This window comes from Ictidomys tridecemlineatus, chromosome 4, assembly GCF_052094955.1.
Source record: "Ictidomys tridecemlineatus isolate mIctTri1 chromosome 4, mIctTri1.hap1, whole genome shotgun sequence".
In the NCBI taxonomy this organism is placed as follows: Eukaryota; Metazoa; Chordata; class Mammalia; order Rodentia; family Sciuridae; genus Ictidomys; species Ictidomys tridecemlineatus.
The window spans coordinates 87,009,748-87,037,635 of NC_135480.1; the positions used below are offsets into that span (position 1 = coordinate 87,009,748).

Sequence of the window (27,888 nt, forward strand, 5' to 3'; positions counted from 1 at the left end):
ACAAATGTGAGTTATGCGTTGCACTATGATGTTAAAGACATCTACAACATCACAATGCAGTAGGAATTTTTTTAGCTCCATTAGAATCTTATGAACCACCATATTGTATATAGCCATCATTGACCAAAACATTTTCATGCAACATATATCAAAATGTCATATTTGGTTATTTCTTAGGTCTCTGAATTGTGATTTATTTTAGAACTGAAAATATTAAATTAACTTATCTATCTCTTTTTAAAATATTTTTTCCAGGAACTGAAGTGAAAAAAATTGAAGCTATAAATGTTCCTTGCACACAGCTTTCAATGTCATTTTTTAATCGGTTATATGATGAAGATATTGTACGAGACAATGGTCATATTGTTAAGTGTTTAGATTCTTTTTGTGATCCATTTCTCATTTCTGATGAGTTACGAAAAGTAAGTATAGAATTTTTAAATTTCACATTGAAATCTTATTTCAAGAAATGCAAAATGTTGGGCTGGAGATGTGGCTCAATCGGTAGCGCGCTCGCCTGGCATGCGTGCGGCCCGGGTTCGATCCTCAGCACCACATACAAACAAAGATGTTGTGTCCTCCAAAAACTGAAAAATAAATATCGAAAAGAAAGTTCTCGTTCGTTCTCTCTCTCTCTCTCTCTCTCTCTCTCTCTCTCTCTCTCTCTCTCTCTCCTCTTTCTTTAAAAAAAAAAAAAAGAAATGCAAAATGTCAAAAACTATTGCCTGCTTAAAGCCCATAAAGTACTTCTTGTTAATAAAAATGATCAGTAATAATCATTAGATTGATACATTTATTCTTGGATAGCACTTTTACTATCGATGTACTTATTTTTATATTTTTCAGTAGCTCTCTACAGGATGCTATTGATATCTGATGAGTAGGGATGCTGCTAAATATAACTCACAGCACAGTTCCTCAAAATTCCACACACAAAAAAGTTATCTGGCCCAACATGTCTACAATGAAGAGATAGAGAAACTTGCCTATTTAACTAATAGCTATTTTTCTGATATTAAAGTTATGTAAGAACCCTGTGTCACATAAAAAAAAAAGTGTGCTTAGTTTGAGGCTCTTGGCCTATCAAACAAATATCAAATATGTGCCTGTAGTGCTGGATGCAGTGGTACACACCTGTAATCCCAGAGACTCAGAAGGCTAGGGCAGGAGAATTGTAGGTTTGAAGCCAACATGGATAATTTATCAAGACCCTGTCTCAAAAAAAAAAAAATAGAAAAGGGTAGGGCTGTAGCTCAGAGAAAGAATTCCCCCTGAGTTCTACCCCCAATACTGCCAAAAAATAAAATAAAAAATAAAAATAAATCCTGAGTAAAAACTTCTTTCTCTCTTATTGCTAAGATCAACTCAATGTGGTTGGGTTGAGTATCAAAATGAGTATCAAACTCATTTGATAAACTAAATTAAATTTTGTTTTAGTGAGAGGTACACTGAACATGGAATCAAATACATGTATTATTTAATTCCTGATTTATTATTTACACTATAATAACCTCAGGCAAATCATTCAATCTATAACACAGAAACACTTTCTTCTTAAAAGCATTGAAAAATGAATTGAGGAAATACTTAAATGTACTTTTTTAGAAAGTATGAAATGCTGTTAAAGTGAAATGTATTAACATTATAAAATATATATAATATGTGTAATATTGTAATAATTGAACCTAGACATCAGTGCATACCAGGCTCTGCCACTTAATTATCATGATATTTAGTCTAAGATTTCTTTTCCTCTGTAAAATAAGCATAATGTCAGAATTATGTGAGATAATACACATAAAGTGCTTAGCACTATACCTGGCACTTAGTAAACTTGTTATATTAGCAACAACTACTGCTATTCTCCATTAAGAGGAAAGGGAGGGAGCTGGGTTTGTAGCTCAGTGGTAGAACACTTGCATAGCATGTGTGAGGCTGGGTTCAATTCTCAGCACTACATATAAATAAACAAAAAATAAAGGTCCATTGACAACTAAAAAAAAAATTTTAGAAACAGAGAAAAGGGAGATTATACAAATCTAATATATTACAAATCCAGATTGGATGAACTAGGGCAGCTGCTAATTTACAATTCTGAACACAGAAATCTTCGCTGTAGGGGAAAGAGAGGTATCCAGCCCAACTATACATTAATCTACACTAGAATGCACCTAAAAAAACCTTTTAACTTAGCTTAAGAAGGAAATTAGATTAACTTATTGAAATGAAGTATGCTTATATCTAATGTGAAATAAATACAATGGGGATTGACATTAATTTCTACTTTACTAAGAACTGGAAATTACCATTTAGGAAATGTTTGGTTTGAGTTTCCTCCTTTTGAATACTGATAATCTCAGCTCTCTTTCTCCCTTCTTCCCTCTTCCATCATTCCATTCTGGCATAAAATCCTTACCTCTAATTTCAGAGAATTTACCTGAAATTAAAAGGACCTCATCAATGAATGAACTCTTAAAGGAGGATTTGTTTTTCCAGTGTAATAATCTGCAAAACTGCCTGCTATCTGTCATATTTATTGCCAGGAATGTCAAGCACCCTTATTCTTAAAGTGCTAGAACTCAGTATTTTCTTGCAAATTCCCTATGTATTTTGCTTTTATGTTCTTTGCCACTCCACGGCAATAGAGAAGTTGGGTTTTTTTGGTAGTGCTGGGGCCTTGTGCATGTGAGGCAAGCACTCTACCAACTGAGCTATATCCCCAGCTCAAAGGAAGGTCTTATAATTGGTTACTTTCTGGCAGAAAATAATGATAATTATAATAATAGTGTATTAATAATTATTAGTAATAATATAATAATTATTATTTCCAGTTTTAGCTTGAATTAAAAAGTTCCTCCACACACATTGTGCGACTATACATATTCTATTGGCACACTGTAATGTAAGCACTAATAATAGCCTCTTTCCTGACTATGACTCAGATATGCAATGTTAACCATTGCGTATCTGCCATCTCAGGGCTGTACAGCCAGAAAACTGTATATAAATGGAAGAGAGAACAGTCATATAATGTTTTTAATATTCATTCCAAAATTTTTTAGTTGTCATATTTTAAAATTATGCAGTCTAATCAGTACAGTGTATAACAGTGCTCATTATAAACATTTATTAATTACTAGGTGCAGTGGCACATACTTGTAATGTCAACAACTTGGAAGATCAAAACAGGAGGATTGCAAGTTCCAAGCCAGTCTGGACAACTTAGTGGGAACTTGTCTCAAAATGAAATAAAAAGGGGTTGGAATATAGCTCAGTGGCACAGTACTCCTAGATTCAATCACCAGAATGTAGTGGAGGGGGAATGTGTTAACTCCTAATTGCTTTGTTCACCCTAGTACTCAGATCTTCAAGTAACTATAAACAAAAGCTTTAATATTACATCATTTATTTATAGGGAAGGAAAAAAGGAGTAAGTTAGGAAGTGGAAAAGTATAAGTGTTACATATAGCATGCCCAGAGACAATAAACCATGAATTACTTCCCCTTCCCTTTTATTATACATAACCTTGACTTTCATCAGTCATTATAAATAAACTGTATATGGACAACACCATAGAGTTTATTATTCTTTAAATAGCTCTTACACGATGACCTTGTGTTTTCCTTAGAGGTTGTAAATAAGCTTAATTAATTATCTTAATTAAATGTAATTCTTGCTACTAGACAGTTATTCTTATATAACTCATCGTATTTTGTTATAGTGTTAAATATTATACATGATTTTTAAAGCTTTATCCACTAGAGTTCTTTATATATAAAAGAGTTTTTGTCCCACTTTTTTGAGGTTTTTTTAAAACAAATTTTTGTCTTTCATTACATTGGTCTTATTGTATTTATGTTTAAATTTTTTTTTGTTTTGTTTATTTTGATGCAATACTGGGGATTGAGCCTAGGGCCCCTTGCATGCTAGGAAAGTAATCTACCTCTGAGCATTATCTCCAGCCTCTTTCTTTTATTTTATTTTAAAACAGGGTCTTGCTAAGTTGCCCAGGTTAACCTCAAACTTGTGATCCTCTGGCTTCAGTCTCCTAAGTAGCTGGGATTACAGACATGTGCCACCACACCCAGCTGTATCGATGTTTTCTTGTTAGGTATTTCACATTCTTCTTAAAAGTAGGTTGGATATAAACAATTAAAATGTGTTATTTACTTACAATTTTCACCTTCTTTTATAGCTTACATTCATCACCTATAGTCAGTAAATGCATGTTTTCTGTAATGCTCAATGATATAAAAAAAAATCCTTGATATCAGACCTAGTCAAATTGTTTTCTGAAAGAGGTAGCAAGGTCTCAGGAGATTAAGAGTCAATGTACAGGTATGATGTGTAAAAAGTAATCTTATTAGAGGGACCAGGAAAAGGAAAGGTGGATATGAAGCTCCAACACCTGACAGGCTCAAAATTGGAGAACCTGCTGGGGATATAAAGAAAGTAGTGATCCAGACACTAATCCCAGCTACTCAAGAGGCTAAGGCCAAAGAATCACATGAACCCTTGAGTTAAAAATCAGCCTGGGTACCATAGCAAGAACCCATCTCTAAAAGCAAACAAATAATGTGAGAATGCTTAGAAAATGACCATTAATGTTTAGCCTCTGGATAAAAACAAAGGTGAAACACTTTATGGAATGGAGCAGTTTTCTCATTTATACTTTAGTTTATTTCCTAATAAGATTTGAAGTGACTTAACACCAAAAATACTATAGCACTAAAATAATTACTAAAAATAAAAATTAGAATAAAGGAAGACTTGGCTGCTATTTTTTAAAATTTCATTTATTCCTTTAATCCAATATTAGGACCTCATGAAAAAATGGAGGCAAAATAAGTGCAGATCACAAATATATTCTCTCCAATTGCCTCAGGATTGGTTCTTAAAGTAAGTTTAATATTGGACCAGAGTTGTGTAGCTCAGTAGTCAGAGAGTGCTTGCCTAGCATGAGTGAAGACCTGGGTTTGAGCCCCAGCACCAAAAAATAAATAAGATTATCTTTAAATATGTAAATTGATATGTTTAAAAACTTAAAAATTAAAATCCTGGGTTATATTACATTAGTATTAATTTATCATCTTAGGTTTTGCTAGTGGAAGACTCTGAAAAATATGAAGTATTCAGGCAACCAGACAGAGAAGAGTTCCTGTTTTGTCTTTTTAAACATCTTTGCCTTGGTGGATCCCTTTGTCAGTATGAAGATGTGCTTAAACCATACCTGGAAACAACAAAACTTATCTATAAGGATCTGGTGAGGTAAAGTTGCTAGATCACAATACATAAATCTCTAGTTAATACAGCAAATGGTTTGTTTACCATGGTAGGAGCCAGACTTGGTGGTACATTATTATAGTCCCAGCTACTTAGGAGGCTGAAGTGGGAGGATCACTTGAATCCAGGAATTGAGGACAGTCTGAACAACAAAGTAAGACCCCTGTCTCGAAAAAAGAAAGAAAAGTAATCATGATGGGATCACCTCCTTATCATTATATTAATCACCAGAGTGTGTAGAAACAGCACTACCTCACCCACTCTTGTAACCACCTCCCCTTTTTCCAAGTTAGAAAGATTTCTAGAATTCTTTTTATTTTAATTCTAAGTCCTCTCATTGCTCATCTATCTCTTTTGTTTGTTTTCTCAGTTAGACCAATCACCCATTCTATCCCTTATTATGGACTGCCATCTTCCAGGCTTCCCCCACTGACTCATCTCCTTTTAAATCACAAAGGCACACAAAAGATCCCTCAGGATTTTGAGTTTACTTGACTAATAGGTAATAATTATTTCCTTTGTTCTAAAGAAATAGAAGAATTTTCATTTAGGTGTCATCTTTACCTTGTCAAATTCATCCCAAAGCTGTATAGTTGGTTTTAGAAATTCTAATAGACTTTCTTTGTTTCCCTCTCTTTTACTGCAGATGAATGAGGATTAAAACTTTATAAATTTCTTATTCTTATTTTAACTAAGTAAATGTTCTTTGTTAGGGTTTTCTCAATTATGAAGGTATTAGATCATCTTTATAGACAAGTTGGATACAAATGAGAAGCAGAGAGTTCCAGAGTTTAGGTACATAATTTTACTTCACTAGGAAAATAACGGAATTAACTTTTATCAGATTCTTAATTGTTCCTTTACTCAACAAGTTAATTCCTATATTTAGTCCCTGTGTCATATATATATAACTACATGATTTATTTTACTTTTTTATTTCTAATATGGTGTTAAAAACAAAAATATTTCTATAATCTGTATCTGATTTTAATGAAAAGGTGTCATTACATAGATTTTTGAAACAGATTCATTAGAAATACAATTTCAGAAAAAGTATATACATGCCTACATCAAACATTTTCTGTCCTAATAATTTACAGTTGTATAAAACTTGTAGACCACTTCTGATACTATTAAAGACCAGAAGTCTTTACCTAGTGTACCCTCAACATGCTCACACAAAAAGTACCCCATTACCATTGTAGTGCCTTGGTGGATCCCTTTGTCAGTATGAAGTTTGTAGAATTCCTCACTACCTGTGCTGTGGAGACCAAAGGTCTGTTGGAGATACTTGAAACAGATATAATTTTAGGTCCTCAACACTGCAGAAACTACTTTTTTCCCAACATTCCCATTCCTGAATTCTTACTTGTAATTCTCGTCTACATTTTGGGGGTGCTAAGAAAAAGTATGACTAGAAAAGAGTAATGACCACTCATAAAGTGAGCAGTCAAAATTCATGACATCTTACAAGAAAAGTAAGTGTAGAATCATTTAATCAGGTAATCAGCAAGTATCAGTATTATTCACAGAACTCTACTAGGCTCTAAACAGGCTACAAGAGGAACAACAAAATAGTCCTTTCCTTAAGAAATTGCAATAAACTACATATAATAGTAAAGGAATTGTTTAAAATCTTTATAAAGTAAAATTATTTATGTAATCAAGTGTTCAGTTATTTATTTATTTATTTATTTTTTTTTAAAAGAGAGAGAGAATTTTTTAATATTTATTTTTTAGTTTTCGGCAGACAACATTTTTGTTTGTATATGGTACTGAGGATCGAACCTGGGCCGCATGCATGCCAAGCAAGCGTGCTACCGCTTGAGCCACATCCCCAGCCCCAAGTGTGTTCAGTTATTTATAGGCAAATGTTTGCTACTTTTTATACTGTAAGTAATAGCCCAGAAGTTCAAAAGAGGATATTGTATGGGTATGAGCCATCAGGGAAGTCTTGATGGAATGAAGTCTATGAGGACCATTCTGTTGCCAGTTTAAAGGTGATAGATACATAACAAGTCTGTCATTCTAGAGGAGATTAGGAAAGAGACTGGCCCAAGTGGAGCAGTGCTTTTGAGAACCATTAAATATTTCTCCTAATGGTGCAAGTTTAAACATACTTACGAATTTCTTTGCTGAACAAGGAGAAATGAAATGGTCTTCTCAAAGCACTTCAGTAGAAAATTATGTTTAAATATTTACTTATTTAAAGGTATTGCATCCATCTACATATAAAAATATTTTTTTAAAAAAGATGATTTAGGTACCAGTACAAAGCAGTTGACTAGATAATTGATCTGAGTCCCTTAAAAGTTTGTTTTTCACATGCACTATATGTACTATAAAATACTATATGTACTATAAAATACATCTTTCCTCATATTGGTCAAGCTGGTTTTGGTCAAATGCTGTGTTATTTTATTAAGGCCTGTCATCTATTGGTAGTGATAAAGTGGATGGATATAGTAGTCATCAAGGAATATGTAAGGTGGGACTTGAAATATCTTTAGTACTTTTTCAGAATTCTGAGCCACATATCCAACCAAGTCATCTGACCAAGCTAATTTAACAAAGAAGTATTTTTCCCCATTTATTTATTAGAATTTTGGGTGTTTTGCATACATTAGAAAGACCTCTGCTAGCTTTCTAATGAAACATGCAGCAGCTGCTTTACAGGATCTAATCTGCCCTTGCAGATAAACATTATAAATAAAGTATTCCAGCAAAATCCATTCTTTGTTTATGGAAGTCAAGGGCACACTATGAAGTGTGATTTTTAGGAATTCTGAATCAAACAAAAGAAAAAAATCTTTTTTTTAGTTGTAAATGGACACAATTCTTGTATTTATTTATTTATTTATTTTTTATGTGGTGCTGAGGATCAGTCCCAGTGCTTCATATGCAAGGCAAGCTCTCTGTCACTGAGCCACAATCCCAGCCTGAATAAAATATTTTTTAAATACTTTTTTCCTCATCTATTATCACAGATCCTATAAAATACGTCTTTTAAGTGTTTTGAAAAATGCTTTCTTTTTGAAGGTTATTGTTTCTTTAAATCAAGTAGGTAATACTTAAGAACCATTTTATTTAATAAGCAAGTAATTATTTCAAATATATACATGTTTGTTGTTGTCGTTATTGCTTTAGTTTTGTTAGATGGATACAATGCCTTTATTTTACTTATTATTTTTTATGTGAACCTGAGGATTGAACCCAGTGCCTCATGAATGCTAGGCAAGTACTCTACCACTGAGCCACAATTCTAGCCCCTAAATACATGTTTTGAGAGAGTTCTCCCAATACCAAAGTTTTGAGAGAGTTCTCCCAAGTCAATTATTCTTCCCAGATAAAATTTTATTATTTGAACTGAGATTATGGCTTTCAGATGCTAGTTAAGCAGTGGGCTTCCTGTTATTTAAAATGAGTAGTGTTGCTTACAATATAGTCTTTTTACCCTAAAGTTTAGAGTCAGTATAAGACAAATTCTCAGAAATTATCACAAATGATGTTCCAAACCATTAATATGATTAATATATCTATATCTACATATACATATATAGATATAGCTATAAATGTTGAATATAATTTTAAGCTTGGCTAGTATGCACAAGGCCCTGGGTTTGATTGTTAGCATCACAAAAAAAAAAAAGGAACTTATGATTATCTAACGAGGGAGTTAGTGAAGCCCAAAGATGTGATATAACGTTAATTATTAGTAAAACAGTTAAGACACTAATGATTGTTATTTTACATTTCCTTTTTTTCCCTTAGAGATATATAACAGGTAATACTGAATTTACTTTTTTAAAATTAATTTAGAAATTCTTAGATATAATTAGCATAAGAAATAAAATAGAATAATATGATTTATTTCTGTTAGGAATCAACTTCTAGTAATGTGCAAGTGGTAGTTTATTTTTTAAATAATATATTTATGGAGACAATTTACATATAGTAATAATATGTATAATAATAATATGTATAAAAATAAATCATAAGTATACATATAACTCAATAAATTTTACACATGATTATACCATATACCACCCCCATATTGTTTTGATTTAGATATAACTATGCATATGTTCTTTATTTTGAGCTAGCCACCTAGCTATGGGTATATATGAATATTTATATATGGTGGTTATGGTCATCCTTGGATAAGCACAGATTTTTAAATGCCATCTTCATCTTGTAGTATAGCTTAGGCATTAGAAAAATAAAATTACCTTGACCCAATTTATAGAAATATTTGGAAATCAGTTTAATCATATGAGTCCTGGGTTTAACTATGAAAGAAATATCTCGTAGAGATGAAAACTACCTAGGAATCAGGAACCCTAAAATGGCTGGGGCTGGTCAACTATAGGCCTTTGCAGATTCACACATACACACACCCCTTCCACACAGTCTACATTCTTCCTGCTTGTCCCCTCTCTGTTCCCATTATTTTTACATATGTAGTAGACAGCAATATTTTCACCTGGTAATGTAGGCAAAGGGGGATCTTCCTTTAAATTTTACCTACTCATATTACATATGAATAATACCTTTGATTCATATGTATTTAGAGGGTATATAGGTATGGGATAAACAGCAGATGTATAGAAGAGAGGGAATGGATCTCCCAGTCATCTGGATTTTGTTCCCAGAAATGTCGCTTATAGTTGGATTTTCTTAAACATTTCATTTAACTTTTCTACTTCTGCTGTCTGTAAAGTTGGCAAAATAATGCCTAAATTATGTGACCTTTAAATAATATTTTGCAAACTTTAAGGCATTTTAAATATGTATGAATACTGTATGTTGACAACATAAAATGTATGTCTGTTGTTTATTTCCTCAATCCCTAGTTTGTTTCCTCTCTTCATATTGCCACAGGTAATCTTCAGGGAGAGTAACTGAGAGCTACCAAGAGAAAATTATTTTTATATGATATAATTTAGCAATAGATTTAACAAAGTTTTCATAATATAGTTTTCATATATATTATTTTATACATATTATATTCATATATTTCATGAAGATAAACATATAAAGTTTTCATATATATTATTTTATATTAATTATCTTCATGTATATCATTTAATTCTTTTATCCTAAAAGAAACCATAATATGTCCAGCTTACATCTGAGAAAATTGAGTTTCAGAGAGGTTAATCTTGTCCAAAGTGAAATAACAGTTCAGTGGTACCACTGGCATTTGTATTTAGGTTGTTTAATTCTTTCGCATGTTTTTATCTATCCCTTACAGCTATCTATACTTCAATCTGACTTTTACAAATCCCTGTTTATCCAATAATTGTTTATGTGACCTGGTGTAGTCATTTCACCATCTGAATCTCAGACTGACCACGCACCTAATTGTAAAATTTGGTTTTCTATTATTTCAATTTAGTTGAACTTGTTCATTCTTGGATGAAGCGTCAGATGCCAACCTTTTCGAACCACTTTAGTTGGATATTTTATATTTTCATGTTCTATTTGAAAACAAAATAATACCTAAATAACAAAAGGGATCATTAAAGTGCAATATAAAAATCCTTATTTTATACATAATACATATAATTTTAATGGCTTTAAGATGTCTTTATTAGCTCTATTGTCAAATAGTCAAAGCCAAGTTTTCTTTTTGGTCTATTTACCTGCATAATCAGAACACCTTATCTATTTCCTAAGTATCAAGTTTCTGTGTAAATTCATAGTTGCAGTCTGGAATCCAAGACAATTGATTCCGTTAGGTCCTTTCAATTGGAGATAATGCCATATAATCTGATTTTAAAAATCACTCTTTTAACATGAAATCAAGATGCATCTAGTATATATCCAAATATGTATTTGCATGAAGTTTTTGTTCTTTCTTCATTTACCTAGAAGAGATTTAAATTAGTGGTTTGACTTCAATCACTGATGTCTCAAATTCAAAGTTCAAGGCTATTTCTTGATCTGAGTATGCTTCCCAAAACTTTATACTGCCTACTTGGCATCCAGAGCCCTGCAAGTCCATGCACAATTTCCTGTACTCCTACAAGCCATTATATCCCACCTACTCCACGATTTGGCCTTTTACTTTGGCCCACATCCTTATGATGCTGTTTGTCACTGTAGGCTATCTATGTGGTTTTGTTTTTAATCTTAATTAAATTTTATTTTTAAGTAAGCTTGTTATATATTTTAAATGTATCTTTTTTCTTGTCTAGTGTTCGAAAGCATCCTCAAACCAAGAAAATACAAATTACTTCTTCTATCTTTAAAGTCACAGCCTATGTAAGTATTGAGCAAAAATTTACAACCAAATAATTTAGTTACTTCTTGTTAATAGACTTGCTACAAATGGTGTGTTAGTTAGGACATTTATGACTAGGTGAAAAAAGGGTGGTATTTAGTGTTTTGTCAAAAGTTGATATAAGGTATGATTTTGTTTGGAGAATACTTTGAACTTATTTCTATGCTTCCTATTATCTGTATCTAATTTTCTCTACTAATTATAGAGCTAAATCTGTAACTTAATGGAGAAGAACACAGATAAATAAGAGTACCTCAAATAAATGAGTACCATAAATGTCTTTATATTACAGAATCTAATACTTGAATTTTAGTATCATACAAAAGATATTACACATAAAGCAGTTTCTAAGTATCTTCATTCAATCACTTAGCTAATATTTATTAAATATTTATTGTATTTACTGTATATTGTATGCTGGGCTAGGGCACAACATAAAAGAAATATGTGGCACATAGAGATCAAGTTTGAAAAATATATATATAGATAGGAGAAAACTGCTAAATAGAAAATTTTGTATATTAGCATATTAAAAGCACTTTTTAAAATATGATGGAATTCCCCTTTGAACTATAGATTCTTTAAGAACAAGAATTAGGCATGTATGTTTAATACAGACATACATCTAGCATAATAGATTATGTGGTCAACATTTTAAAATATGAGTTAACTGCCAGTTTATTGTCAAGGATGTATGTATGTTTCATGTTGCTTTAACAAAAAATATATAATATTAAAATATGTTGATTATCATTTAAATGTAATTGTATACTAAATAATTTAGGTTTTTCTTTTTTAGGATTCTACTGGTGTGTGCTACCCTTCAACAAAGAACCATGAACAGACATTTTCTTATTTTATTGTGGATCCTATCAAGCGTCATGTTAATGTTTTATACCATTGTTATGGTGTAGGGGAAATGTCTTAAATAGGTTTTCAGATTGCCTTTCTATTATTTTTAACTTAATATTTTTCTCTTTCAATACTAATTTATAGATATTTACTTTGCATAATAATTCAAGTAAAATGTTGAATTTGCTTAGAACAGAAGAAAGCAAACACCAAGATGCCTTTCTCTGAATTTGTCTGGCACACTCACACAGGAATCCCTAATATAATCTATGCAAAACAGTTGTGGAACTTTTATAGAAAGTTACAAGGAACTAAATATCTAGTTCATATTTGCTGCGTTTAGATTCAAGTGAGAAGATTTTCCATGCATTTTATTTTAGAAACTAATTCTGGATTGGAATTGTAGCAGGAAACTAAACATCTCTACCACCAATTATTTATATGAAGCTCTCCTTTCCAACTTGCATTTAATTTGGTTTACATTTTTTTCATTGCATTTATGTATCTAGAATTAGGAAAAGCATAGTAATATTTTTACTTCATTTGTTCTACTTTAAAGTCCTCAATTCAAAAAATAATGTTCTGGGCTGGGGATGTGGCTCAAGTGGTAGCGCGCTCGCCTGGCATGCGTGCGGCTCTGGTTGGATCCTCAGCACCACGTACAAACAAAGATGTTGTGTCCGCCAAAAAACCGAAAAATAAATATTGAAATTCTCTCTCTCTCTCTCTCTCTCTCTCTCTCTCTCTCTCTCTCTCTCTCTCTCTCTCTCTCAAAAAAATAATGTTCTGAAAATTATTGTAAACTCTTTTTATCACACCATAAATTAAAACTGCAGCGACCCATAGCTAATAAAAAAAGCTACATGTAAACATAGAAAATTGCCCTGATGGTATTATTAAGCTGGCAAAAGAAATGAGAAGCAAATTGTCTTGGTACTCTCTCTCATTACATTCATCAGGTGAATGTAAAACTTAGATTTCTATTTTTAAACATATGATTAACATATGTTCCATTGATGATGGGAAGCTTTCAAGAAATGTTGAAGCTAGATGCAGTAGCACACGCCTGTAAACCCTGCAGCTGAAGAAGCTGAGGCAGAAGGATTTCTAAGCCAGCCTCAGCAAAAGAGAGGCACTAAGCATCTCAGTGAGAGCCTGTCTCTAAATAAAATACAAAATAGGTCTGGGAGGGGCTGGGGCTATAGCTCAGTGGTAGATCACTTGCCTTGCTATTCGTGAGGCTCTGGGTTCAATCCTCAGCACCATACAAAATAAAGGTATTATGTCTAAAATAGGGCTGGGCATGTGGCTAAGTGGCTGAGTGCCCCTGAGTTCAATCCCCAGTACCAAAAAGAAAAAAGAAAGAAATGTTGAGACTTTGAAGAGGAGCAAGTTTAGAATATGTGTTTCTGTGTTTTAGGAACAAGGATCATAATCTTGGATTTGAATCTAGAAGGAAGCATGGCAACTTGGGTATAGAGTTAAGGAGAGAAAGTTTGTTCTTTCTTAATACCTAGAAGAATGAGAAAAATGACCTGGCACATTTAATGTTTATTGAATGACATTTTGATATAGATTGTATATGCCTAATCTGATATGGCACTGAAACTCTTTCAGATTTCAGAGTTTTTTGTGTTTTGGAATATTTGCTAGTTGCACATTTAATCCAAAAATCCAAAATCCTAAATGTTCCAAAATGTAAAACTTTTTGAGTGCTGACTTTGCACAGAATTTCAAATTTCATAGCATTTCAGATTTCAGATTTGTACACTAGGGATATTTAACCTCTAATATCCACAGATTTTTTCCCTGAATTTCTTTTTTTAAATAAGTTTCTTAAAGTTTTTAATCAATATATAGTAATTGTACATAATTATACTGTTCAAGGAACAGTATGACATTTCAATGCATGTTTACACTTCCTAATGTTAAATTATATAAAAACAAAACCAAGAACTAAATTTGTCTTTGCTACCAATCTTGCTGCAAAATACATAATCTCCTAGAACCTGAGAACCCTCTCAATCAATTGAACAATTAGTAATTCTTTTTTAATACCAAGTCTATGCAAGACATTGTGCCATTTACTTTAGGGATCCATGCATGTGCATTCCTTATAAATCAAGTATGGAAGGTAATGACTAAGAGTGTTACTATAGACAGTTATTGTTACATGAATACAGAGAGGGCAGAAATCAATGGGAGTAGAACTTTTGGGCTCAGTCTGGCTTCTGTGAAAGGACTGGTAGGTTTTCTACAACTGAAAAAGAGAAGTTCAGGGTAGCGTGAGATGAGGCAGGATGTGCTAAGCCTGACTATGGGATGAAATTCCAGAGGGAAAAGATGGGAAACTGAGAAATTGTCAATAGTTTCCTCTCAGCTCCAAAGCAGGAAGTAGAATGCATCTTTGAGGAAACATTGCTCCATTGTTTGGGGGAAATCAGTTTAATGAAACTTCTGTGATTATGCAAATTATCTAAATGGAGAGGAATAATGGGAGGGTGATAAAAAGTTTGGGATAGGCTATCAGATTGCCTGAATTCTTACTATGCTATTAGAATGTGACCTTGAGCTGATTACTTAACCTTTCTGTGCTTTATTTGCCTTTTCTATAAAATAGAGAAAATAGTAAAGCTCCCTCTGAGTTAATTTTGAAAATTACATAAATTAGTGTATATATATTGGGCTTATAGTGGTGCTAAGCAGTTTAAATTTTCATGAATTTTGGCTGTATTCATTCTCTACTGAGGAAATATGAAAAAATAAGAAACCAAACTGTTTAATAATGTAAAAAGCTGTCATTCTTGGGGTCAAAATGCTTTTCTACAGATTGCAATCACCTTAACTAGATAGAAGGGAAATTTGGTTTATCCTCCGTGTTTGGATCCCAGAAAATATGAAGACCCTGAGTGTGGACACCAGAATGGGGGGGATGTTGAGAGCCACAGCCGAAGGGGCCCCAGCAAACTTCCAGCTGCCAGCAAACTTCCATTGTTTTTATTTGTTTGTTGTTTTATTTTCTTACCTGAGAAATGTTTTACTAATTTGTTTAATATTTATTTCTCATGAAAACAGGGCTTTTGTCTGTTTTCTTATCCCTTGTATATCCCCAAGGCCTAGCATAGTAACTGGCACTTGAAAGATACTCAATAAATATCCATTTTCCAGCTGACACGAGTTCGTTGGAGGAAGAGAAGCTGGCCCTTGAAGTATGAATGTTGCTGATGGGGAGTGAGGAAAGGGGAAAGACTGGCAACGGAAATCAGGGAGCATCAGTATGGAACCCTCTTTGCAGATGGCTGGCCAGTGAACTCTAGCAACCCTTATATCTAGATTCTCAACTTAAGTTTTCTGTACAGTAGCCCCTCTAGTTATTCTAAACTTGTTAAATTTTGTGAACTATTATAGTCTAGATTTAGCTGTACAGCGTGGGATTAGATGTGCAGCCTGGGAATATGCCTGAGTCAACATTGTCCCTAGAGAACAGCAGCAGCAGCCTGTAGAAGCTGGCTTTGTAAAAGCAAGCTCTCAACAACTGAGAGTAAAAGTTTGTCTGGAATGAGACAACTGACTATGTGACAATTGACATCACAAGTGTCATGTAAGTGGTTTTCTGGGACTTGAGAACATTCTTCAGAAATTCCAAATATTACTTAACAAGAAATGTCTCCCAGAACTCTAATTTGGATATTAAAAAGATTTAGGCTGAAGGCTAGAAAATCTGGACACATAGGTCCCATAAGCAAAAACAAAAACACACATTGTGGTTTGGGGACATAAGCACATATCAGTAGGTGATTAAACTGAGTAATCCTCTTCAGGAGTTCTGGATACCGCCAGGAAAAGAGATGAACCTGTTTACTGAAGCACAAAACTAAGAAATTTAAATCCTTTTAAATATATAATATTTACCAGTAATCAGAGCTTTTTGAGCAGGGGTAGTAATCATGTAAGTGATATTCTGGAAAAATTAGACTGGCAGTGATGACTTGGGGTTAAGAAAGTCCAGTGACCAAATAGAAGATTATAGTAGTAGTTAAAACACCAAATAACTTATCTGAGTTAATAACAATGGAATGTTCTCTGGGTATCATGAATTATGAGACGATGAAATGCTCATTAGAAAAAGAAAAAAATAACGCAAGAAAGGGTTCATTAGAAAAAAATACAGCTCAACAAAGGTTTCACCAGCAGGGTGGATTTTGAAATGAAAGGTATCTGAAGTACTAAGGATAGGGAAGTGGGAACTATAATAGGAAGTTGTGGTGAGATAGGGGAAATCCCTCCTCCTGAGTCTTCCCCAACTGTTCTGATTCACAGACTTGTCATTCTTGTTTCAAATTATTCTCAACAAGTTTTGTGCCTTAGAACTTTGAAAATAAGTCTGAAAGTTCTAAAACCTGAATGGTACCTTGTTAAGCCAGCCTCAGAGGAGCATACCTGTAATCCCAGCTGCTCAGGAGGCTGAGGCAAAAAGATCACAAGTTTGAGGCCAGCCTGAACAATTTAGCAAGACCCTCAGTAATTTAGTGAGAGTCCATCTCAAAAAATAAAAAAGATTGGGTGTTTTTCTCAGTGGTAAAAATGCCCCTGAGTTCAGTCCTCAGTGCCATACTATGAAAAGAGAGACAAACAGAAACATAGAGAAAGAAATACCAAATTATGTCCAAAAAACTTGAAGTCTTGTTGGAGAGATATGCTACTCATAGTCAGGCGTGTAATCCCAGCAACTCAGAGGGCTGAGGCAGGAGAAATGCAATATAAACTCCAGCCTGGGCAAGATGTGGTGGCCTATATTCAGGAAGCCGGCAGAAGGATCCCAAGTTTAAGACCAGCCTCAGCAACTTAGCAACACCCTGTCTCAAAAATTTAAAAGGCATTTACTTAGTGGTAAAGCACCCTGGGGTTCAATCCCCAGTACCAAAATAAATAAAAGAGAGCTGAGAATGTAACTCAGCAGTAGAGTGCCATTGGATTCAATTTCCAGTACTTGGGGAGAAAAAAGACACAAATGTTAATATTACTAATAGTACAAGATAGCTGATAAGTATCAGAGATGATAATTGCTAAAGAGTTGAGCAGAAAAAAATATCTATACAGGATAGTCAGGAAATTCTTCCAAGAGGATCTGGGGGTCTTGTTAAGAGAAAGTTGGTAAAGGAACAAAAGAATATCACTTGAAGAAAAACAAAAACCAAGAAAGATTAAAATGTTTCACATTCATGAGTACATTACAAAGAAATCTACTTAAGTTTTGTAGGGGTTACTACATCTTTCTCCTTTACATTAACTGTATGGTAAAAATATTTAGCAAGAAATCAGATTACCCACTTATTTCTATTTTTATACTAGCAGCATTATTTAACATTAATTACATGAACAAACTAGTATCCCTCACCAAAAAGTGTGTTTATAGTTCCAGAAGCAGAATGAAAATATTATTTTTATTTCCTTTATTTCAGTCACTGATGTTATTGCATGACATATTTTATGTAATCCTCTCATCAAACACTTTTGAGATTAACTAAATCAGTAGAATCTTGGGTTTATAAGTGACAGGAAACTTGCTACAAATTATTTTTAAGCAAAAAATAGATTTATAAGCTCATGTTACTGAGAAGTTCAATAGTATTTTGATCTGACTTTTCTCCTGATTTAATACAGGATATATTTTTTTCTCTCAGTGCATTTTCTCTCTGTTGACATTTTTAAAAAAAATATTTATTTTAGTTTTAGGTGGACACAATAGCTTCATTTTATTTTTATGTGGTGCTGAGCATCAAACCCAGTGCCTCACACATGCTAGGCGAGCATTCTACCACTGAACCACAACCACAGTACCCCCCACTTTTTTTTTTTTTTTTTTTTTTTGGTAGTAGAGATTTAAACCAGGGCCATTTTACTACTGAGCTATATCCCCAGCCCTCTTTATTTTTTATTTTGACACAGGGTCTTGCTAAGTTGCTTAGGGCCTTGTAAGTTGCTGAGAATAGCCTCGAATTTAGAATACTCCTGCCTCAGCCTCCCCAATCTCTGGTATTACAGGCATACACTGCCTATTGACTCCATTCTTAAGCCACATACATCTTCTCATGTAATGCAAAATTGTCAGAATACCCAGCATATATCCTATGGAGTTCAAAAACAGTAACAAACTAGAAAATAATATCTCTCTCTCAAGAGTCTATTTTTATACTACAGCATTATTACTAGCATACTAGCAGGAGAAGTTCCATTGGCTCTCATGGGGTGCTGTGCCTGTTCCTTAACCAATCCTTGTAGCCTGAAATGCTAGCATTGGATTGACCAAACCTGAGATACATACCACTCAGACATATACTACTCAAGAGATGGAGTGTAATGAGAGCCCTAAATTCAAAATGAGGAGCAGTTACAGAGAAACAGCTTTCTGACATTAAAAACAAAAATAAACTAGCTCCCCTCGTTAGTCAGTTACTTATAGTTACCGAAGCAGAAAATAAGCTAGTTGTCAAAGATTACTATCATATCTCCACTTTACATGAATAAGCTGAAAAGAGGTTAAATAATTTGCTGTATGTCACAGGGCAATAAGTGCTGAGTTAGGATTTTAACCCCAACTGGTCTCAATCCAGCAAATAAAAAATGGTTTTCAATCCTGGTTTGCTTGAGAATGATGGAGGCTTTTTACAAACACAGATGACTAATGTCCACCTACCTTGATCCCTGGTGATTGATCATCTCTGCAGTGGATCCAGCCATTGCTTTTTTTCTCTTAATATGTAAAAAAACCCCAGCCTTACCTCAGATTTTCTTAAGGAAAGCTTCTACTCTTAAAATATTTCTCTCCTTTTTAGAAGTAACCAATATCTTGAAATCTGTGTTCATCCTTCTCCTACATATATTTTTGCTTCTTATATGTTTCCTTTAACAATATATTATGCTATTTAATGAATTTTTAAAAGTTCCATAAATGCAAACACTATCCAAAGGGTTTTGTTGTTGTTGTTGTTGTTGTTGTTGTTGTTTGTGGTACTAGAGATTAAACCTAGGGCCTTATGCATGCTAGGCCTGTACTATACCACTAAGGTATTCTCCCATCCCTTTTTATTTTTTTATTTTGAGACATGGTCTCCTAAGTTGCGGAGGCTGGCCTCAAACCTGTTTTCCTTCTGTCTTAGCCTCTGGAGTAAGTGGGATTACAGGCATGAGCCAATATGCCCTGCCCAACTTTTTTTTCCTTAATATTTTTTCAAATTTATCTATGTTGATTCTTGTAGCTTTTATTCATCCATCTTAATTTAATGGCTTTACCTTATTTATCCACTCCCTTATCATTAGATATTTTGATTATATGAACAATGCTGAAATGAATATAATTGTACTTGTCTTCTACAGAGTGTTCTCTAGGCTTATATTTTGTAAAATTCTTGAGTTATATGATATATTTAGCCTCACTTGATCTTCACAAATTGCTCTTTTAGGTAATTGCACCAACTTATGCTTCTACCACAGATATAAGAATTCCTATTGCACCATTGTCTAGCCAACATTTATTATATGTCAAATCTGTAATTTTTTAAATTTAATAAATATAAAATGGTTTTATTATTTTAATTGCTCTGACTTTTTGTAATGAGGTAGAGAGTTATTTTGTTTATTTCTTTGAACATGTGTATTGATTCTGGTGAGCAACTCCAGGGTTGAGAGCCACTGCTCTATTTCTGCTTCTTGAATTTAAGAGACAGAAAGAAAATAGAAAAAGAAAGAAAAAAAGAAGACACAATAAAAGGGAAATATGCTGTCTCTCAGTAAAAACTATTAATTATCACTGAAAGCTGCATTTAGTGTTACATTTATCAAGATCTCAACTGGTAAACTCTATACCAGCTGGTATTTCTGATCTCCTCCAATGTTGTCTTTAATCTCCTGACTTGGGTCACACATTAAATATTATTGGGATTGGCATGCTAAGCAAGGGTTAAACTTATAAATAAGGTTGAAACTTACCTTTCTATTTATATTTTTTTCTCTCTATCATAAAGAAGAAGAAAAAAATAACCTCACTGGGCTTTAACAAACACTAAGAGTCTGTCAATTTTCTTTTGTTTATTTGGTTCCTAACAGAAATAGTAAAGTAGAAACTACCAAGACCACATAAATTAACTTTTATTCAACCAAATTTTATCAACAGCTACCCTTTATATATTGAAAATAAAATGCATGTTTAAAAATACTTAATAAATATTTTTTAAAGTTAAAATATACCACTGAGGGCCAAGGGGATCAAGAGAGCCATATCAGAGTCAAGGATGATTCTTAATGAAAGGTGTCTTTAAGAAAGGAATTGAGGTTCATTTAAAAAGTAATAACATCCATGGGTTGGTTTATAGAAGGAAAGATTTTAGGTAGAATGTTCCATGCAGGTGCAGAGGTAGGAAATATGTTTGGGTTTACAAACTTTCTTGAATAGTGACAGATCTGCTTAAACACAGTCATTAACAAAATACTTAATAACTACTTTCAAGAAATTTATAATTTAGTGACCAAAAAACATGGTAAAATACATAATGTAATTATAAATTGTGATTTTTTAGGAAATAATAGTGGTAAAGCTGAGAAAACTCTTCTAAGGAGGTAATAATTAAGGCTTAAGCATTCAAATATTCCCAGAAAAATTTCAGCATATGCAAAAAGTGTGGTACCAATCAGAATCCTAAGAGACACAAACCCAAATGCTATAATCCCAAATGTTGAAATATGGAAAGATCAAAATCCCTAAAATTTTAAATCCCTAAATTATAATCATGAAAGATTAAAATCCTGAATATTGAAATCCTAAAAGTCAAAATCCCCAAAACTGAAATTCCTATTGAGAAAAAACAGGCTACTTAGCTAGGCATGATAGTACCTGCCTGAAATTACAACTGCTAAAAAGACTGAGGCAGGAGAGACACAAGACCAACCTAGAAGAACTCAAAAAACTTAACACTAAAAAAACAAATAACCCAATCACTAAATGAGCAAAGGAACTGAACAGACACTTCACAGAGGAAGCAATACAAATGTCAACAAATATACAAAAAATGTTCAACATCTCTAGCAATTAGAGAAATACAAATTAAATACTGAGATTCCACCTCTAGTCAGGATGGCAATTAGCAAGAATACAAGTAATAATAAATGTTGGCAAGGATTTAGGGAAAAGGTACACTCCTCCTACACTGGTGGTGGAACTGCAAATTGGTACAACCACTCTGGAAAGCAGTATGGAGATTCCTCAGAAAACTTAAATGGAGCCACCATTTGATCCAGTTATCCTAATCCACAGTTTATACCCAAAGGACTTAAAATCAGCATAGTACAGTGATGCAGCCATAGCAATATTATAGCAACTCAATTCACAATAGCTAAGCTATGGAACCAATCTAGGTGTCCTTCAACAAATGAATGGTTAAAAAATAAAGTGGTATATAATCACAATGGGATTTTACTCAGCCATAAAGAAGAATGAAATTATGGCATTTTCTGGTCAGTGGATAGAACTGGAGAATATCATGCTAAGTGAAACAAGCCAGCCCCCAAACCCAAAGGCTGAATAATTCTCTGTGATATGTGGATACTAACCATAATAGAGAGTAGAGAGAAAAAGAAGTCCATTGGTTTAGACAAATGGGAATGAAGGAAAAGGGTATAGGGTAATAGGAAAGATAGTAGAATTAATCAAACATAACTTTCCTCTCGTATATGACTATATGACCAGGGTAACTCCACATAATGTGCAACCACAAGAATAGGATCCTAATTAGAATAAGCTGTACTCTATGTATGTACCGTATGCCAAAATGTACTCTACTTTCATGTATATTGAAAACAACAACAAACCATATTAAAAACTAAAAAGACCAACTTAGACAATTCATTAAGACCCATCTCAAAATAAAATTTAAAAGGGTTGGGGGTGTAGTTCAGTGATATGGTGCCCCAGGGGTCAATTCCCAATACCACTCCCCTCAAAAAAAAAAAAAAAAAACTAAGAGGGATAAAAGCCAATTGTTAGAAAAGGGATTAAAATATGTTTTCTAGTTATATGCAGCATAGTTATATTGAGTGGAATCATGTATGTCAAAATTTCAAAACTTCTTTAATAAATGAAGAGTTATTCTTTTTGAATACCTGCATTTGTTAAAAAAAAATTTTTAAAAATTTGTTCTAATTACAGATGACAGTAGAAAGCATTTTGACACATCGTACACAAATGGAGCACAACTTCTCATTCCTCTAACTGTACCTAGTGCTGAGTCACACCAGTAGTGTAATCATACATGTATATAGGGTAATAATGTCTGTCTTCTTCTATTGAAAATAACATTTCTTAAAATTGCAGTTCTTTGAAACTGCAAATATGGTGATGACCCATAGCAGTTTTCAATCAATCTTGTCAAAAGTTTTAAGTTAGGGGTTGAGGTTGTAAAGTGGTAAAGTGCTCAGTGGTAAAGTGCTTGCCTAGCATGTGTGAAGCACAGGGTTTGATCCTCAGCATCATGTAAAAAAATAAATAAAATAAATGTATTGTATCCATTTAAAACCAAAAAATTTAAAACAAAACAAAACAAAAGATTTAGGTTATCCATCAGGGTATTCTAGATAACTGCAGTTACAAAGCTGGGTGCACACAATTACCAACCATAGAGATATGCATTTATACTTTTTTGTTTTTACTATTTCTTTTTTTAGTTGAGGATCGAACCCATGGCCTCACACATGCTAGGCAAGCACTTTACCATTGAGCCACAACCCTAGCCCACTTTTTGACCTATTTCTTTATGGAAATGATTTATCTGGTCATAACTCTTACATTTGTGCTACTATGGTTAGTAAATCTAAGCATTTATTCTTGCAAAAATATGTATGCTTATTTTATTATAGCCTATTTTACTGTGTGAAATTATATATTTATGAAGTTAAATTATGTAATAAATACTTATAAAGCATCCCATCGTGTTTTATGTTTCTCAAATAATTTCCCTTTAAAATTTTAAGTAAATGTCTTTTAACAAATTAAAAAAAATTTTTTTTCCAGAATATGTTTTCAGGATTTTGATTGTTTGGGATTTAGAATTTATGAGTTTTAAATTTTAGGGATTTCACCATTCAGGATTATGGCATTCAGGATTGTCTTTCAGGATTATGACCCAAACCCCAAAGTGTAGCATAATTGAAGCAGGAAAAATAGAAAGATCACATACCTTTTGTAGGCCAATGAAAGGAGTTTGAAATTTAATATAAATGCAATGGGAAACCTCCATATAGTTCTAAGTAAGGGAGAACTGGACATTTTCAAATGATCACTGTGGCTATTATGTGATAAGTGTATTCAAGAGGACGTGGAAGTGGGGAAACTGTATGGGCAGGAGGTTTTAGTGAAGATGGAGTGTCATGAGATGAATGAACTATGTCCCTCTCCCCTAATTTTTATGTTGAAATTTTAACCTCTAGTACTTTAGAATGTGACTATGTTTGGAGATGGGCTTTAAAGAGGTAATTAAGGTGAAATGATGTCATATGGATAGATCCCATTTGACTGATATTCTTTTTAAAGCAAGGGATTAAGACAGGAGACACACGGGGAAGGTCACACAAAGAAACTGGAAGAAGACAGTCATGTACAAGCCTTGATCTTGAACTTTCAAACCTCCAGGACTATGAGAACAATTTCTGGTGTTCAAGCCACCCAGTCTGTTATGATAGACTTAGCAAACTAATACATGGAGGGAAGAATATATATTCCAGATGTATTTTTGGACATGAAATCTACATTATTTGCTGATGGATAGAATTAGAGAAGTCAAGGAGGTTTATTGGCTTCCTAATTTTAGAAATTTTAGAACAGATCTACTTAAAATACTTAACAAGAAACAATCTTATGAAATAGAAAGGTGACAGTTAACTGAGAGCTTCGAAATCCAGACAGAAGTTTGGGAATTAACTAAAACAGGATAGTAATTGTAGAAGTTTTGTTTTTTGTTTTTTTAAAGAGAGAGTGAGAGAGGAGAGAGAGAGAGAGAGAGAGAGAGAGAGAGAGAATTTTTTTAATATTTATTTTTTAGTTCTCGGCGGACACATCTTTGTTGGTATGTGGTGCTGAGGACCGAACCCGGGTCTCACGCATGCCAGGCGAGCGAGCTACCGCTTGAGCCACATCCCCAGCCCAATTGTAGAAGTTTTGAGAACAACATAAATGTCATTGTTGTTAACTTCACTATAGTTGATGTTAGTGTATAATATACCATGGGGTTCCACTATAGTTTTCATTGAATGAGCAAGAGTGAAAATGGAACTTCAAGGGAAGTTGGTATAGAATTAAAAACAATTGATAGGAGCAGGAAAAGCTGGATGGAACCTGGGAGACCAGCCAGAAATGGAAGTGTGAGCTGAGAAGAGTCTGATGTCCCTGAGAAAGCCAGGACTGGAAATATCTAAGTAAAACACATACTTACATATATAAATACATTAAATAGCTGGGGGCCAAAAGGGAAAATGTGATCGCATCACCTATCATTTTCTATCCAGGCAGCAATCCTACCTAAATTTATAGACTTCTTAAAAATCTATGTGGGGTCAGGATTCATTCCTTGCCCAAGTGCTTTGTACACAAGATATGATTGTATATTAGTGAAATCATCTTATACTTTGCCTTCACGCCCCGCCTTTTGATTTGCTTTGTTTTTTGATACAGGGTCTTGGCTAAAAATGCTAACTCTATTCTAGAAATCATGATTCTCCTGTTTCAGCCTCCTGAGTTGCTAGAATTATAGGTGTCTACCATGGCTCCCAGGGAAGGTCTTTTAAACTAGCACTGCCCAATAGAAATTTCAGTGATAAGAAGACTGTTCCATAGATGGATCATCTAATATCATAGCTACTAATCATATGTGTGGCTTTGAGCCCTTGATACACAGCTAGTGTACCTAAGAAACTGAATTTTTAATTTAAATGTGGCTAGTGGCTACTATATTATACAGTGAAGATGAACTCTTCAAGACCTCAAAGTCTTCTATAAAAAAGGGAAATGGGGTAAAATGCTTTCCTTTGCCTTTTTAGTTTTGAAATGCCATTCAAATTTTGAGTTTTTGAAACAGTGTATCATGAAAAAATGATAAATTAGACACTTTTTGCATATAGGAAATCTTGACACATTTTAATTAGCTATGTAAATACAAGTGATTTTGGGTCTGTATAGCATATATTGTGACATTAAAACTGAAGAACATAGAGTACTTGGAGAGGATACAGATGATTGCAAGAAGATGATTAAAGAGTTGAGAAACAAGACTGAGTAAAGGTTAAGGAACTGAGATTGTTTAGAAAAAAAGACTAAGGGAAGATTTAATAATTACATTCAAACATATGAGAGGTTATTAGACAGAAATGATACCTAGCTGTTTTCCATTTAATAGAACACTAGGAAATTAGTTAGATATTAAAAGACATTTCCAGAGAATTAGGCACATTAAATTCTTAAAAGAAATTTAGTTTTTAATTTAATGGTTTTATAAATATTTTTGTGCCACATGCCATGCTGAAGTTATGCTTATGTCAAAACAGAAATCATAGATGTTGAAACAACAATTAAGCTGGACACCCACTGCCTATTGTCTCCGGTTATTCAGGAGGCTAAGACAGGAGGATCGCTTGAGCCCAGGAATTCAAGTTCATCTTAGGCAACATAGTGAATAAATTTAAATTTATTTAAATTTAAATTTCTTTTAAAAAATTTTAACAAACGAAACAAAAAATTACAAATAAATTGGAATCACTTATTTAGAATCTTAAAAAATAGTATTGTCAACTCTCAGATAAGATTGAAGACATCACTTTTAAAAAAAAATTTCTTTTTTAAAATTTTTTAGTTGTAGTTGGACACAATAACTTTATTTTAAATACTTTTATGTGGCGCTGAGGATGGAACCCAGGGCCTCACACGTGTAGGCAAGTGTTCTGCTGCTGAGCCACAACCCCAACCCCTCAAGGCATCACTTTTAAAGATACTTTATAACACAAACATGTTATCAAGTAGACATTTTCAGTTGTCAACTAAATATATATTATATATCAGATACAAGTATTTCTGGAATAAATGAGATTAAATGACTAATATAATGAAAGTGATTACTTTGATGCATAATGCTCACAAAACATGGCATTATATATAGAATGAACAGAATGCAGAATATAGAGGAGCAGTTCTCAAATTAGGATATGTCAAAGTCACCTACAGAGCTCATTAAAACCCAGATTGCTGATGTGTCTACCTGCAGAGTACCTGAGTTAGTTTGTTTGGGGTATAGCCCAAGAACTTACATTTACAGTATGCAGTTTTCAGTGATGCTGTTGCTGTTGGTTTGGGTACCACATCTTGAGAACCACTGGTAGAGAATAACATTTTTAGTTTTCAGAAAACACCATCTCATTTTTAGTATAATTTAGTAAAGTATAGTAAATAGTGGGATCAGCTAGCCTTTATTTTCAAACCTGGATGTGGAAAGCACAAGCCTGCATTTGATAACCTATATTAGCACTGGAGAGGTTATTTGGGGACCCATTTGATACATGCCTCACTCAGTTCTGTCCTAAGAAAGGCCTATTCCAAAATTCCTCACCCCCAGCTCTTTGACCAAACTTTCAAATTCTCCCATACAGACAACTGTAGCTATATTTTAGAGGGAAAAATGTGATCGAAAATTATACATATGATCTTATATTTTTTTAAAGAGAGAGAGAGAGAGAGAGAGAGAGAGAGAATTTTTAATATTTATTTATTTATTTATTTTAGTTCTCGGCAGACACAACATCTTTGTTGGTATGTGGTGCTGAGGATCGAACCCGGGCCGCACGCATGCCAGGCGAGCGCGCTACCACTTGAGCCACATCCCCAACCCCTGATCTTATATTTTTCATTAAAAAGTCTATTAATCAAAATGCATCTGTAGTTTGAATAATGTAAAATATATATTTGAAGGAAGTGAACCTTATTATAACATCTCCAACATACAAAAGAACAGAACTGAGCCAATTAATTCACCATACAAATCAGTGTCAGAGAAACCAATTAATATAAGTAAAATGCTGTCATTATAGTTTCTAAAAAATATATTTTCAGTTGTAGATGGACACAATACATTTATTTTATTTACTTATTTTTTTATGTGGTGCTAAGGATCAAACCCAGTGTGCCTCACGCATGCTAGGCAAGCACTCTACCACTGAGCCACAACCCCAGCTGTATAGTTTTTTTTTTAAAAGATATAATATTATTGTCATATACCGTTGCTCACATTTTTTCTGACCCCAGGCTCCCACCCTAACTGACACTAAATAACTAAACATAAGTGAACATGGTTGTAGTTTTTTTAAATATTTATTTTTTACTTGTAGTTGGACACAATATTTTTATTTTATTTATTTATTTACTTATTTTTATGTG

The 27,888-nt window shown here is 33.4% G+C and overlaps 1 protein-coding gene across 3 annotated transcripts in view; it reads left to right on the top strand.

Moving 5' to 3' along the window:
- Positions 1–20,018, top strand: part of Cfap300 (cilia and flagella associated protein 300) — a 37,499-nt gene extending 17,481 nt beyond the window's left edge. The window contains exons 4-7 of one of the 3 annotated variants that reach the window (XM_005329104.5): positions 256–422; positions 5,097–5,269; positions 11,485–11,551; positions 12,370–20,018. In XM_005329104.5, coding sequence (XP_005329161.1) covers positions 256–422; positions 5,097–5,269; positions 11,485–11,551; positions 12,370–12,498 — 536 coding nt within the window. In that variant the 3' untranslated portion in view covers positions 12,499–20,018. The remainder of the gene's footprint in view (positions 1–255; positions 423–5,096; positions 5,270–11,484; positions 11,552–12,369) is intronic. The other 2 variants (XM_078046917.1, XM_078046916.1) reach the window with 2 other exon arrangements.
- Positions 20,019–27,888: the final 7,870 nt, after the last annotated feature.